Here is a 13315-nt window from a genome sequence, read left to right on the forward strand (position 1 = left end):
ATAATGGCACAGAACCATTTAAGAAAATCTTTCCACATACCCTCATAAAAATCAGAAAAATAAACAATCTGAATAGGACCACATCTATTAAAGAAACTGAACAATTCATAAGCTTTCAAAATAGAAAGCCCCAGGCCCAGATAGGTTTTCTTGTGAATTCTGTCAAACATTTAAGGAAGAAATTATACCAATTCATTCAAAAAGCCCACTATTTTCCTGAAACCCAAACCAGACAAAGACATCACAAGAAAACTACAGACCAATATCCTTTATTGGACAGAGGCACAGAAACCCTCAACAAAATACCAACAAACTCAATCTAGCTGCATATACAAAGGATTCTATACCATAACTGAGTGGAATTTATCCCAAGAATGCAAGATTGGTTCAATGTATAAAAATATACATATGGGGCACCTGGGTAGCTCAGTTGGTTAAGCGACTGACTTCAGCTCAGGTCATGATCCCGGGGTCCTGGGATCGAGCCCTGCATCAGGCTCCCTGCTCGGTGGGAAGCCTGCTTCTCCCTCTCCCACTCCCCCTGCTTGTGTTCCCTCTCACGCTGTCTGTCAGTCTCTCTCTCTCTGTCAATTAAATAAATAAATAAAATATTTAAAAATACATATATATAAATATATATGTATATTAATGTAGTATACCATATTAGCATAAAATAAAAAGCACACGATTATTTCAACTGACACGGAAAAACAACACTTAACAAAATCCAACATTTCATGTAAAAACATTAAACTAACAATAGAAGGAAACTTCCTCAACCTGACAAAAAGCACCTGCAAAAAACCCAGTTAACTTCTTTCATATTTAATGAAAAAAGACCAAAGTTTCCCCTCTGAGATGAGGAATAAAACAGGAATGGGTTCTTCCCACTTCTAGTAACATTGTACTGAAGATTCTAGCTAGGGCAATTAGGCAATAAAAAGTAATAAAAGATGTAAGACTGGACAAAAAAAGAAGTAAAGCTATCTCTATTTGCAGGTGTTATGATCCTGCATATCCTAAGGAGAAAAAAAAATAAACAAACAAACATAGAACTAATAAACAAGTTAAGATTGCTGGATACCAGATAAATATACAAAAATCAGCTATATTTCAATACATTAGCAATTAATAATCCAAAACAAAATTTAAAAAAATAATTCCAGTTACAATGGCATCAAAAAGAATAAAATACTTAAGAGTAAATAAAAGAGACCACCTGCAAGCAAGATGGCAGAGGAGTAGGAGACCTAAATTTCTCCTGGTCCCAGGAATTCAGCTAGATAGGGATCAAACCATTCTGAACACTTACAAACTCAACAGGAGATTGAAGAAAAGAGTAGCAACAACTCTCTGAAAAGAAAAGCGACCACTTTCTGGAAGGTGGGACGTGCGGAGAAGTGAATCCGAGGCGATACACGGGAAGATAGACTGCGGGGAGAGGGAGCCTCCATCAGCCGCTACCTGCAAGTGATAGAGCCCCAGAGCACAAAATCGGAACTTTTAGAAGTCGGCTCCGCTGAGGGACGTCACTCCAGTGGCTAAGCGGAGGGTGGAACCCTCGCTGGGACAGTGTGGTCTCGGGACCCGTGGGGTCACAGAAAGACCGGGGGGTGCCTGAGTGCGGCAGAGCTCCCAGGTATCACAGCAGGGAAGCCGGCTGCAGAGACGGAGCCGAGGCGCAGGGTCTCAGCTCGGGGTTGCCATAAACCGTGATCTGCGGCACAGTCGGGCCCCTGCTCCTCCAGCAGGGACCCAACAAGTAGCAGATCCGGGGAGACTCCCATTCCTCCCCCGGGAGGAGCGGAACGGGAGCACACCGCAGGGATGTGCTGGGTTTGGAGACTCCAGACGGGGTCGGGTGCCAGAGACAGAAACGCTCGGTCACAGGCCAGGTGAGTGCGGAGTGCAGCCAGAGACCGGGGAGACGGGAGTGATTGACTGCTTTTCTCTGGGGGCGCACTGAGAAGTAGGGCCCTGAGATCTCGGCTCCTCCGGGGTGGAGATGGGGAGGTCGCCATTGGAGATATATCTTGAAAGAAGTTGCTGTGGCCAATGTCAAAGAGGTTACTGCCTATGTTCTCTTCTAGGATTTTGATGGATTCCTGTCTTACATTGAGGTCTTTCATCCACTTTGAGTTTATCTTTGTGAATGGTGTTAGAGAATGGTGGAGTTTCATTCTTCTGCATGTGGCTGTCCAATTTTCCCAGCACCATTTATTGAAGAGACTGTCTTTTTTCCATTGCAGGTTTTTTCCTGCTCTGTCAAAGATTATTTGACCATAGAGTTGAGGGTCCATATCTGGGTTCTCTATTCTGTTCCATTGATCTATGTGTCTGTTTTTGTGCCAGTACCATGCTGTCTTGGTGATCACAGCTTTGTAATATAGCTTGAAATTGGGCAACGTGATGCCCCCAGCTTTGTTTTTCTTTTTCAACATCTCCTTGGCGATTCGGGGTCTTTTCTGATTCCATACAAATTTTAGGATTGTTTGTTCCAGCACTTTGAAAAATGTCATTGGAATTTTGATCAGGATGGCACTGAAGGTATAGATTGCTCTGGGTAGCATAGACATTTTAACAATGTTTATTCTTCCGATCCATGAGCATGGAATATTTTTCCATCTTTTTGTGTCTTCTTCAATTTCTTTCATGAGTGTTTTGTAGTTCCTAGAGTATAGATCCTTTACCTCTTTGGTTAGGTTTATTCCGAGGTATCTTATGGTTTTTGGTGCTATTGTAAATGGAATCGTTTCTCTAATTTCTCTTTCTACAGTTGCGTTGTTAGTGTATAAGAAAGCAACTGATTTCTGTGCATTGATTTTGTATCCTGCCACATTACTGAATTGCTGGATAAGTTCTAGTAATTTGGGGGTGGAGTCTTTTGGGTTTTCCACATAAAGTATCATGTTGTCTGCGACAAGAGAGAGTTTGACTTCTTCTTTGCCAATTTGAATAGCTTTTATTTCTTTTTGTTGTCTGATTGCTGTTGCTAGGACTCCTAGTACTATGTTGAATAATAGTGGCGAGAGTGGGCATCCTTGACGTGTTCCTGATCTTAAGGGAAAGGCTCTCAGCTTTTCCCCAATGAGGATGATATTCGCTGTGGGTTTTTCATAGATGGATTTTATGAACTTGAGGAATGTTCCCTCTATCCCTATACTCTGGAGAGTTTTAATCAGGAAAGGATGTTGTATTTTGTCAAATGCTTTTTCTGCATCAATTGAGAGGACCATATGGTTCTTCTCCCTCCTCTTATTAATGTGTTCTATCACACTGATTGATTTGCGAATGTTGAACCACGCTTGCATCCGGGAATAAATCCCACTTGGTCGTGGTGGATGATCCTTTTAATGTATTGTTGGATCCTATTAGCTAGGATTTTGTTGAGGATTTTGGAATCCATATTCATCAAGGATATCGGTCTGAAATTCTCCTTTTTGATGGAGTCTTTGCCTGGTTTGGGGATTAAGGTAATGCTGGCCTCATAGAATGAGTCTGGAAGTTTTCCTTCTGTTTCTATTTTTTGAAACAGCTTCAGTACAATAGGTATTATTTCTTCTTTGAATGTTTGGTAGTATTCCCCAGGGAATCCATCAGGCCCTGGACTCTTGTTTTTGGGGAGGTTTTTGATCATTGCTTCAATCTCATTACTGGTTATTGGCCTATTCAGGTTGTCAATTTCTTCCTGTTTCAGTCCTGGCAGCTTATAGGTTTCCAGGAAGACCTCCATTTCATCCAGATTGCTGTTTATTGGCATATAGTTGTTGATAATAATTTCTAATAATTGTTTCTATTTCCTTGGTGTTAGTCGTGATCTCTCCCCTTTCATTCATAATTTTATTAATTTGGGTCCTTTCTCTTTTCTTTTGGATAAGTCTGGCCAGTGGTTTATCGATCTTATTAATTCTTTCAAAAAACCAACTTCTAGTTTCGTTGATCTGATCTACTGTGTTTCTGGTTTCTAATTCATTGATTTCTGCTCTAATTTTAATTATTTCTCTTCTAATGCATGGCTTAGGCATTGTTTGTTGCTTTTTCTCTAGTTCTTTAAGGTGTAGAGTTAATTGGTGAATTCAGGATTTTTCTATTTTTTTGAGTGAGGCTTGGATGGCTATGTATTTCCCCCTTAGGACCGCCTTTGCAGTATCCCATAGGTTTTGGACCGATGTGTTTCCGTTCTCATTGATTTCCATGAATTGTTTAAGTTCTTCTTTGATTTCCTGGTTGACCCAAACATTCTTGAGCAGAGTGGTCTTTAGCTTCCAAGTGTTTGAATTCCTGCCAATTTTTTTCTTGTGATTGAGTTCCAGTTTTAGAGCATTGTGGTCTGAGAATATGCAGGAAATAATCTCAATCTTTTGGTATCAGTTGAGACCTGATTTGTGACCCAGTATATGGTCTATTCTGGAGAAAGTTCCATGTGTGCTTGAGAAGAATGAGTATTCTGTTGTTTTAAGGTGGAATGTTCTGTAAATATCTATGAGGCCCATCTGGTCCAATGTATCATTCAAAGCTCTTGTTTCCTTGTTGATTTTCTGCTTAGATGATCTGTCCATTGCTGAGAGTGGAGTATTGAGGTCTCCTACAATTAACGTATTGTTATCAATATGACTATTTTGGTTAACAGTTGGCTTATATAGATGGCTGCTCCCATGTTGGGGGCATAGATATTTACAATTGTCAGATCTTCTTGTTGGATAGATCCTTTAAGAATGATATAGTGTCCTGGGCGCCTGGGTGGCTCAGACGGTTGAGCGTCTGCCTTCGGCTCAGGTCATGATCCCAGGGTCCTGGGATCGAGTCCCGCATCGGGCTCCCTGCTCCTTGGGAGCCTGCTTCTCCCTCTGCCTCTCTCTCTGTCTCTCATGAATAAATAAATAAAATCTTAAAAAAAAAAAAAAGAATGATACAGTGTCCTTCCGTGTCTCTTATTACAGACTTTAGTTTAAAATCTTATCTTTCTGATATAAGAATTACTACCCCAGCTTTCTTTTGAGGTCCGCTGGCATGGAAGATGGATCGCCATCCCTTCACTTTCAGTCTGGATGTATCTTTAGGTTCAAAATGAGTCTCTTGTAGACAGCATATGGATGGGTCCTCTCTTTTTATCCAATCTGCAACCCTGTGCCGTTTTATGGGAGCATTTAGGCCATTCACGTTGAGAGTGATTATTGAAAGATATGAATTAATTGTCATCATGTTGCCTGTGAAGATGTTGTTTTTATAGATTGTCCCTGTAAATTTCTGTTGTGTATCACTCTTGGGGTCTTTCTCCTTTTATAGAACCCCCCTTAATATTTCTTGCAGGGATGGCTTAGTGGTCATATATTCTTTCAGTTTCTGCCACTCGTGGAAGCTCTGCATCTCTCCATCCATTCTAAATGAAAGCCTTGCCGGATAAAGTATTCTTGGCTGCATGTTCTTCTCATTTAGTACCCTGAATATGTCTTGCCAGGCCTTTCTGGCTTGCCAGGTCTCTGTGGAAAGGTCTGACGTTATTCTGATGTTCCTCCCTCTGTACATAAGGAATCTCTTCCCCCTAACTGCCCTTAAGATGGTTTCCTTGGTTCTAAGATTTGCAAGTTTTACTATTACATGCTGGGGTGTTGGCCTGTTTTCCTTGATCTTGGGAGGGGTCCTCTCTGCCTCTAGGACTCGAATGTTTGTTTCATTCCCCAGATTAGGGAAGTTCTCAGCTACGATTTGCTCAAATACATCTTCTAGTCCTCTCTCTCCACTCCCTCTGGGATTCCAATTATTCTGACATTGGAACGCTTCATGGTGTCACTTATTTCTCTGATTGTATTTTCATGGATTCTGAGTTGTTTTTCCCTGGCCTCCTCTTTTCCCTTTTTAACTATTATATTGTCCTCCAGGTCGCTTATTCTCTCTTCTGCCTCAGTTACCCTAGCTGTTAGATTATCTAGATTGGATTGGATCTCATTGATAGCATTTTTAAGTTCTGCCAATTCACCTTTTATTTCTGCCCTTAGAGACTCTATGTTGCCATTAATTGATTTCTCCATTCTAGCCATTGTCTTCACAATTGCTAGCCTGAATTCCATCTCCGACATCTTGGTTATATCTGCATCCATTTGTAAATCTGCAGCATAAGTCATAATCTCTGAGTCTTTTCTGTTTTGGGAGCTCCTCCTCCTAGTCATTCTGTTGATGGGTGTTTGAGGGAATGTATAGAGTCCAAATTATTGACCAGGACCCAAGCAAGATGCACCTGTTTTCTTGGGGCCTTAGGGTTGCTGGCCTCTTGTTTTCCCAGCCTGTCTTCTGTGGGAGGGGCCTGCCATGCTGTTACTCAGGCAACCCTGTTTAGGCGGAGTTGCCCTGCGCCCCTGTGGCAGGGGATGGGCTCAGTGGGAATCAGTTTTGAGGGCTTTTGTTCTCTGGCGGCTTTCCCTGGCGGCGTCTCTTCCACGAGTCAGAGCAGAAGAGACCGTTTCCAACCCTCTGCCTCAGAGCAGAGAGATCGCAGTCTGTTCTTCAGTGAGCTCTCAAGGCCACACCATCTCCGTTTCTGTCCATGCTGCTATAAACTGCAGCGTCCTGGGTTGTGCACCCCTCCACAGCGCTCCCAGTCCTGTCGGAGCACGTCTCTGCCCTTTGTGCTTCTAAAACCGCCAGCCGCTCCCAGTTCACACGCGCACGACCCTGCCGCTCCGGGTTTCCGTCCTGGGGGCTGCAGTTCGCAGGCGCGACGCCGCCGCTCTGGGTTTCCACCCCAGGTGCTGCCCTAAAGTCCTTTCCCCGCCGCTACCAGTCTGCGAGTGTGCGCCCCGTCCGCAGCGCGCGAGGCTGTCGCCCACCAGCGGTGTAGGATCCCCATGGCCAGGCACCCTCCCACTGCCATTTATCCTCCGATGTCTGCCCGTGGAATCACGGCTCCCTGCTTCATACCTCCAAACCAACCGCCTGCAATATTCTGTTTGTAGAGATCCAGATCTTCTTACATCTCAGGCTGGTTTTGTGGGTGCTCAGAGTGGTCTGGTATATATCCAGCTCAATTCCAGGGACCAGTTGAAATAGGGTCCCCTACTCCTCCGCTATCTTTCCCCCCCTCCTGATATGAGGAATTCTTAATCTCAGGAAACAAACTGAGGTTTGCTAGAGTGGTGGGCAGTGGGAGGCATGGGGTGGCTGGGTGATGGACATTGGGGAGGGTATGTGCTATGGTGAGCGCTGTGAATTGTGTTAAAACTGTTGAATCACAGACCTGTACCTCTGAAACAAATAATACATTATATGTTAAAAAGAAGAAGAAGAAGAAGAAGAAGAAGAAGAAGATAGTAGGAAGGGAAAAATGAAGGGGGCGAAATTGGAGGGGGAGATGAACCATGAGAGACTATGGACTCTGAGAAACAAACTGAGGGTTCTAGAGGGGAGGGGGGTGGAGGGATGGGTTAGCCTGGTGATGGGTATTAAGGAGGGCATGTATTGAATGGAGCACTGGGTGTTATACGCAAACAATGTATCATGGAACACTACATCAAAAAGTAATGATGTAATGTATGGTAATTAACATAATATAATAAAAACAATTAAAAAAAGAATAAATAAAAGAAGCATAACATACACACTGAAAAACAAAAGACCACCGAAAGAAATTAGACTACCTGTATAAATGGCAAGACAATCTCACATTCATGGATTGGAAAACTTTATACTATAAAAATGGAAATGCTCCCCATATTTATCCACAGATTCATTGCAATCCCTATATAAGTTCCAGCTGCTTTTTTTTTTTGCAGAAATTGGCAATCTTATTTTATAATTCATATGTAAACCAAGGGAGCCAGAAGAGCCAAAACCGTGTTGAAAAGGAACAATGTTGGAAGATTCACACTTTCCAATTTCAAAACTTACTACAAAGCTACAGTAATCAAGACAGTGTGGTACTAGCATAAGGATAGACATATAGATCAACTGAATGAAATTTAGAGTCCAAAAATAAACCCATACATCTATGGTCAACTCACTGTCAAAAAGAGTGCCAAGACAATTAAATGGAGAAAGAACAGTCTTATTAACAAGTAGTGCTGGGACAATTGGACATCCATATAGGAAAAAAAAATGAATTTACACCCTTATCTCATACTGTATACAAAAATTAAAACAAAATGGATCAAAGATCTAAATGTAGGAGCTAAAACTGAAAATCTTAGAACATAGGTATCAATCTTCATGACCTTGCATTAGGCAATACTTAAAGTACAATCAGAGGAAAAATAAATTGGCCTTTTTCAAAACTAAATACTTTTGCTCCAAAGGATACTATCAAGAAAGTGGAAAGATGACCCAGAGAATGGGAGAAAATGTTTGCAAATAATCTATTATTTGGTAATAATAGGGTTCTTGTACCCAAAACATATTTTAAAAACTCTTGAGAACTAGGGGCTCCTGGGTGGCTCAGATGGTTAAGCGTCTGCCTTCAGCTCAGGTCATGATCCCAGGGTCCTGGGATCGAGCCCCACATCGGGCTCCCTGCTCAGCAGGGAGCCTGCTCCTCCCTCTCCTTCTCTTGCTCCCCCTGCTTGTGCTCTCTCGCTCTCTCTGTCAAATAAATAAATAAAATCTTAAAAAAAAAAACTCTTGAGAACTTAACAATAAAAAGACAACACAATTTAAAAATGGACAAAGGACATGAAAAGACATTTCTTCAGAGAAGATATACAAACAGCCAATAATCATATGAAAGGATGTACAACATCATTAGTCATTATGGAAATACAAACCAATACTGTTAAGAAGTCAATGGAAACAGATTAAATAATGATAGCTCCTACTTAGCAGGCATTTACTCTGTTTATTCTCAAACAACATTATGACATAGTTACTATTGTTATCTCTAGTCTCAGGTGAGGAAACTGAAGTCTAAAGAATTTATGTCTCCTAGCTTACTATTACTAGCTAACCTAAGTCACACAACATGTCAGAGATGAAACAGGGATTAAAACCCAGACAGTATGACTCCAAAAACACATGTACTTGAACCACTATACACGTATTCCTCCTATAACGTTAATATATATATGTATGAGACATGTTATATTTTTTAAATGAACTATGAAATAGTACACTAGGATTACAACAGAAAAATACATAGGAAAAGTCTAGAAAAAATTATACCAAAATAATAAGACATTGTATTTAAGTGATGAATTAGGGTAATTTCTGTTTTCCAAATTTTCTATTATATGATGAATTAACTATAATAATATCTTTTAAAAAATTATGTTCAAAATTAAAAACTTCTAAACACACAAACACACACTGTAGTTTTAGGAGAAATAAAATTATAATGTGCTATTACTAAATAGTTGTGCTCTTATATAGGTTAAAGTCCTAGCACTGACTCAAAGTACTTATGAGGCCTTAGAAAAGTGATTTAAGCTCTGTTGGATTCAATAACAAATTAGAGAAACAGTATATTATCTTCAAGATTCTTCAAAATTTTATGAATTTATTTTTCACTCTCTAGTTATGATACTGAAACTCTGATTTGACTTAAAATGATATTCCTACATTTTGACAGTTTGAACATAAAGCATTCTACAATGTCAATTCATATTCCATGGTTTACAAATTACAGCAATAGATCCAGTTGTGGTAAATAAGAAAAAAGTATTAACAGTAGTATTTAAATAGAAGGTGAAAATAGGGGGCACCTGGGTGGCTCAGGTGGTTAAGTGTCTGACTTCAGTTTGGGTCATGATCTCAGGGTCCTGGGATGGAGCCCCATATCAGGCTCTCTGCTGGGTCGGAGTCTGCTTCTCCCTCTCTGTGAGTGTGCACACATTCTCTCTCTCTCTCTCAAATAATTTTTTTTTAAGATTTTATTTATTTGACAGCGACAGACACAGTGAGAGCAGGGCTCGATCCCAGGACCCTGGGATCATGACCTGAGCCGAAGGCAGACACTTAATGACTGAGCCACCCAGGTGTCCCAATAATTTTTTTTTTTAAAGGTAAAAATATTTGGTTTTCAACAGATACTTGGAATTGCCTCAAATTCCAATTGAACCTGTGGCTGGCTACTTCCAGAATCATTCTTACAAATGATTTTTTAAGAACTAGTTCTGAATATTACCCAGCCATCAGAAAGGATAAATACCCAACTTTTACATCAACATGGATGGGACTGGGGGCGCCTGGGTGGCTCAGTCGTTAAGCGTCTGCCTTCGGTTCAGGTCATGATCCCAGGGTCCTGGGATCGAGCCCCGCATCGGGCTCCCTGCTCAGCGGGAAGCCCGCTTCTCCCTCTCCCACTCCTCTGCTTCTGTTCCTGCTCTCGTTATCTCTCTCTCTGTCAAATAAATAAATAAAATCTTTTTAAAAAAAATAAAAAACATGTGATGGGACTGGAGGGATTATGCTCAGTGAAATAAGTCAAGCAGAGAAAGTCAATTATCATATGGTCTCACTTATTTGTGGAACATAAGGAATAGTATGGAGGACATTAGGGAAAAATGAAGGGGGGGAAATTGGAGGGGGAGATGAACCATGAGAGACTCTGGACTCAGAGAAACAAACTGAGGGTTTTAGAGGGGAGAGGGGTGGGGAGATGGGTTATTAAGGAGGACATGTATTGCATGGAGCACTGGGTGTTGTACGAAAACCATGAATCATGGAACACTACATCAAAAACTAATGATGTACTTAACATAATAAAATAAAATTAAATTAAAAAAAAACTAGTTCTGAACTTTGAAGATACAGCATACCTATACATAGGATTGCCAGATTTAGCAAATTAATACAGAACACCAAATTAAAACTGAATTCCAATAATTTTTAGTATAGGTAATATCTGGGACATACTTACACTGAGATATTATTCATTATCTGAATTTCAAATTTCACTGGGTATCATATACTTCACATAGCAATCTAGCCTATGCAGAATATTTTTAGGGGGGGAAGGAAATTTTCTTATATTTTATGCATACTATTAATGAAAGTATTACCAGATAAGAAGCTCAGATAATTGCAAAAACTGAGTACATATAATTTGCTATGAGGAGAATTTTCAAATTCTAGCTTAAATTATTGGATATTTCCTTCATAAATGACAATATATTACATTATGATCATAAATTCCTTTTATAAGTCAAAAAATTGTGATTTACTTAATGAGATCTTCATTCCTTTTTTCCATTGAAAATGGCATTCTAGCAGAATTATTAAATAATTCCAAAAGTAGTGTGATTGCAGTATTCATTAGTTGACGGATGAGTTCCTGAAATATGTAGTCAACCAGTAGCAGAAACCTCAAAATTGTTTCTAATAAACATCGATATTTAGGCAGCTTGAAATGTACTGTGTCATCTTCAGAGACGTTTGACTCAAAATATTCTTTAATTTCTTTCTTTTCTGCCACCTACAGTTCAATAAACAATTGAGAAACAAGTGATAATTTCCTATGTTAATATAGCATGATTACAACACTGCAACTAAACATTATTATGACAATTTTCATGAAAACTTTATGCCTGGAAAACTTTATGCACTGTATTTAAACAGCAGACAAAAAAGAAGCCTATGAAGTTTGGGGTCTCACTTATAAGCAGATGAGTTTATGGAACTCAAACAGGAAGTACATACTAATGGTTATCTAAGCATTCCTACACAGAGGGACCCTCCTCAAGTATACCATTGGGAGTAGAGCTACCAATGGGGGGAGAGTCAAGTGTAAATAATAGGTATCCTAAAATCCAGTCCAATGCAGCCTCCCTTATGCTAGGCTATACCAATTACTTTGTTTGTTTTTAACACTTATAGAATACATAATACAGAATTAAGAAAAAATTTAAGTTCATCAAATCTGATGTCAGAGTTTTATCCTTTAAACAATGTAGCTCTTAAGACAATTGACTTAGTATGTTACTGGGGAATAAAATCAGTACTACTAGTACCACCAAAACTTCTAAATTGTGTCCTCTAAAATAATCTCAAAGTTGGTCAAATGTTTCTTTTTAGACACATAAACATTTTTTTAAATTATTGATGGACCTTTAAAATTCTAAAAATATTTCCAGTATTTGTTCACCTATTGGTTGTTCTTTTTATTTTTTGCTCCATTGATACTTAAATGCTTGATAGTCCTTTCCAAATTGTATTCTAATTTTTTTAAAGATTTTAAATTTTTTATTAGAGAGAGAGCACGAGTACAAGCAGGGGAAGCGGCAGGCAGAGGCAGAGGGAGAAGCAGACTCCCTGCTGAGCAGAGAGCCCGACGCAGGACTCGATCCCAAGACCCCAGGATCATGACCTGAGCTGAAGGCAGACGCTTAACCATCTGAGCCACCCAGGTGCCCCGATTCTAATTTTTAAAAACACAGTTGCATTTATGTTGCCTCTCTTCATGTTTCTTTTTTTTTTCATTTGTATTTTTCTTTCTTTTTAAAATGAATTAGGTCAGTTGATTATCAATTTGGCAAGTTTTTTCCAGTACTGGTTGACTCTCTGGAGGAATGGTTTACCATGGTGATGTAGTTCTTTACTAATACAACAGATGCTTGTAGAAATTGGGCTAAAAAAAAAAAACAAGATAACTCATATACCAATTATGGGCACAGCTATGCTGGGCCTGACAAATGAAATACTGACTTTATTAATAGGTTATGTTTTTATTGAAAAGGTCATGTTTTTCCAGGAGTGGCCACATGATTTGAAAACTTTATCTGCAAAATGCATTTTAACTGGTAAAATGGTGAGGGAGAGTCTATTAACTATTCAAAATAAAGATTTTTAGCATTGGTACTAAAGGAATTTTAAATAGCTTAATAACTGTATCAATATAAAAGTATACAGTAGTAAGCCTGGTAATGCTGGCCTTTTTATTGCACATTCTGAGGTTAATGGAGATTCTGACACCGATAGGCAGATAGGTAGATAGTCTCTAGCATCACAGGCTATATTTTGGGTCAGGCATATCTCAAGTCTGACTCTAGGTTCACATCCTGATGGTGGGTTTCGGTTTTCATTTCATCAGTTCTACGCCTGTGCTGTGTCTGGGCAGTCCCCAACATTGCCCAGAACACCTTTTAAAGTAGCTGCACTTTAGATTCACCTGAGGAGCTTTTTCACTGCTGGCAGAGGCTCCATCCTCAGAAACTCTGATTTAATTAGTCTAGGGTGGTCCCAGAGATCAATATTTACTAAGAGCCCCCCATCCCACCCCACCAGCTGATTCTAGTGTGCTGCCTAGGGTCTGGCCACTGAGGACTCACACATTTCAGTTTTAAAAATTCACCCAAATGGCACTGTAGGGAAGCCCTGCCTCTGCCCCCAGCAAAGA

General features: G+C 39.9%; 1 protein-coding gene across 1 annotated transcript in view; it reads right to left on the reverse strand.

Moving 5' to 3' along the window:
- Positions 1-13315, reverse strand: part of DNAH14 (dynein axonemal heavy chain 14) — a 325270-nt gene that overhangs the window by 250596 nt on the left and 61359 nt on the right. The window contains exon 12 of the mRNA XM_044916203.1: positions 11145-11395. Within this exon, the coding sequence (XP_044772138.1) occupies positions 11145-11395 (251 nt within the window). The remainder of the gene's footprint in view (positions 1-11144; positions 11396-13315) is intronic.

The sequence above is a fragment of the Neomonachus schauinslandi genome, chromosome 6 (genome assembly GCF_002201575.2).
Source record: "Neomonachus schauinslandi chromosome 6, ASM220157v2, whole genome shotgun sequence".
NCBI classification, from domain to species: domain Eukaryota; kingdom Metazoa; phylum Chordata; class Mammalia; order Carnivora; family Phocidae; genus Neomonachus; species Neomonachus schauinslandi.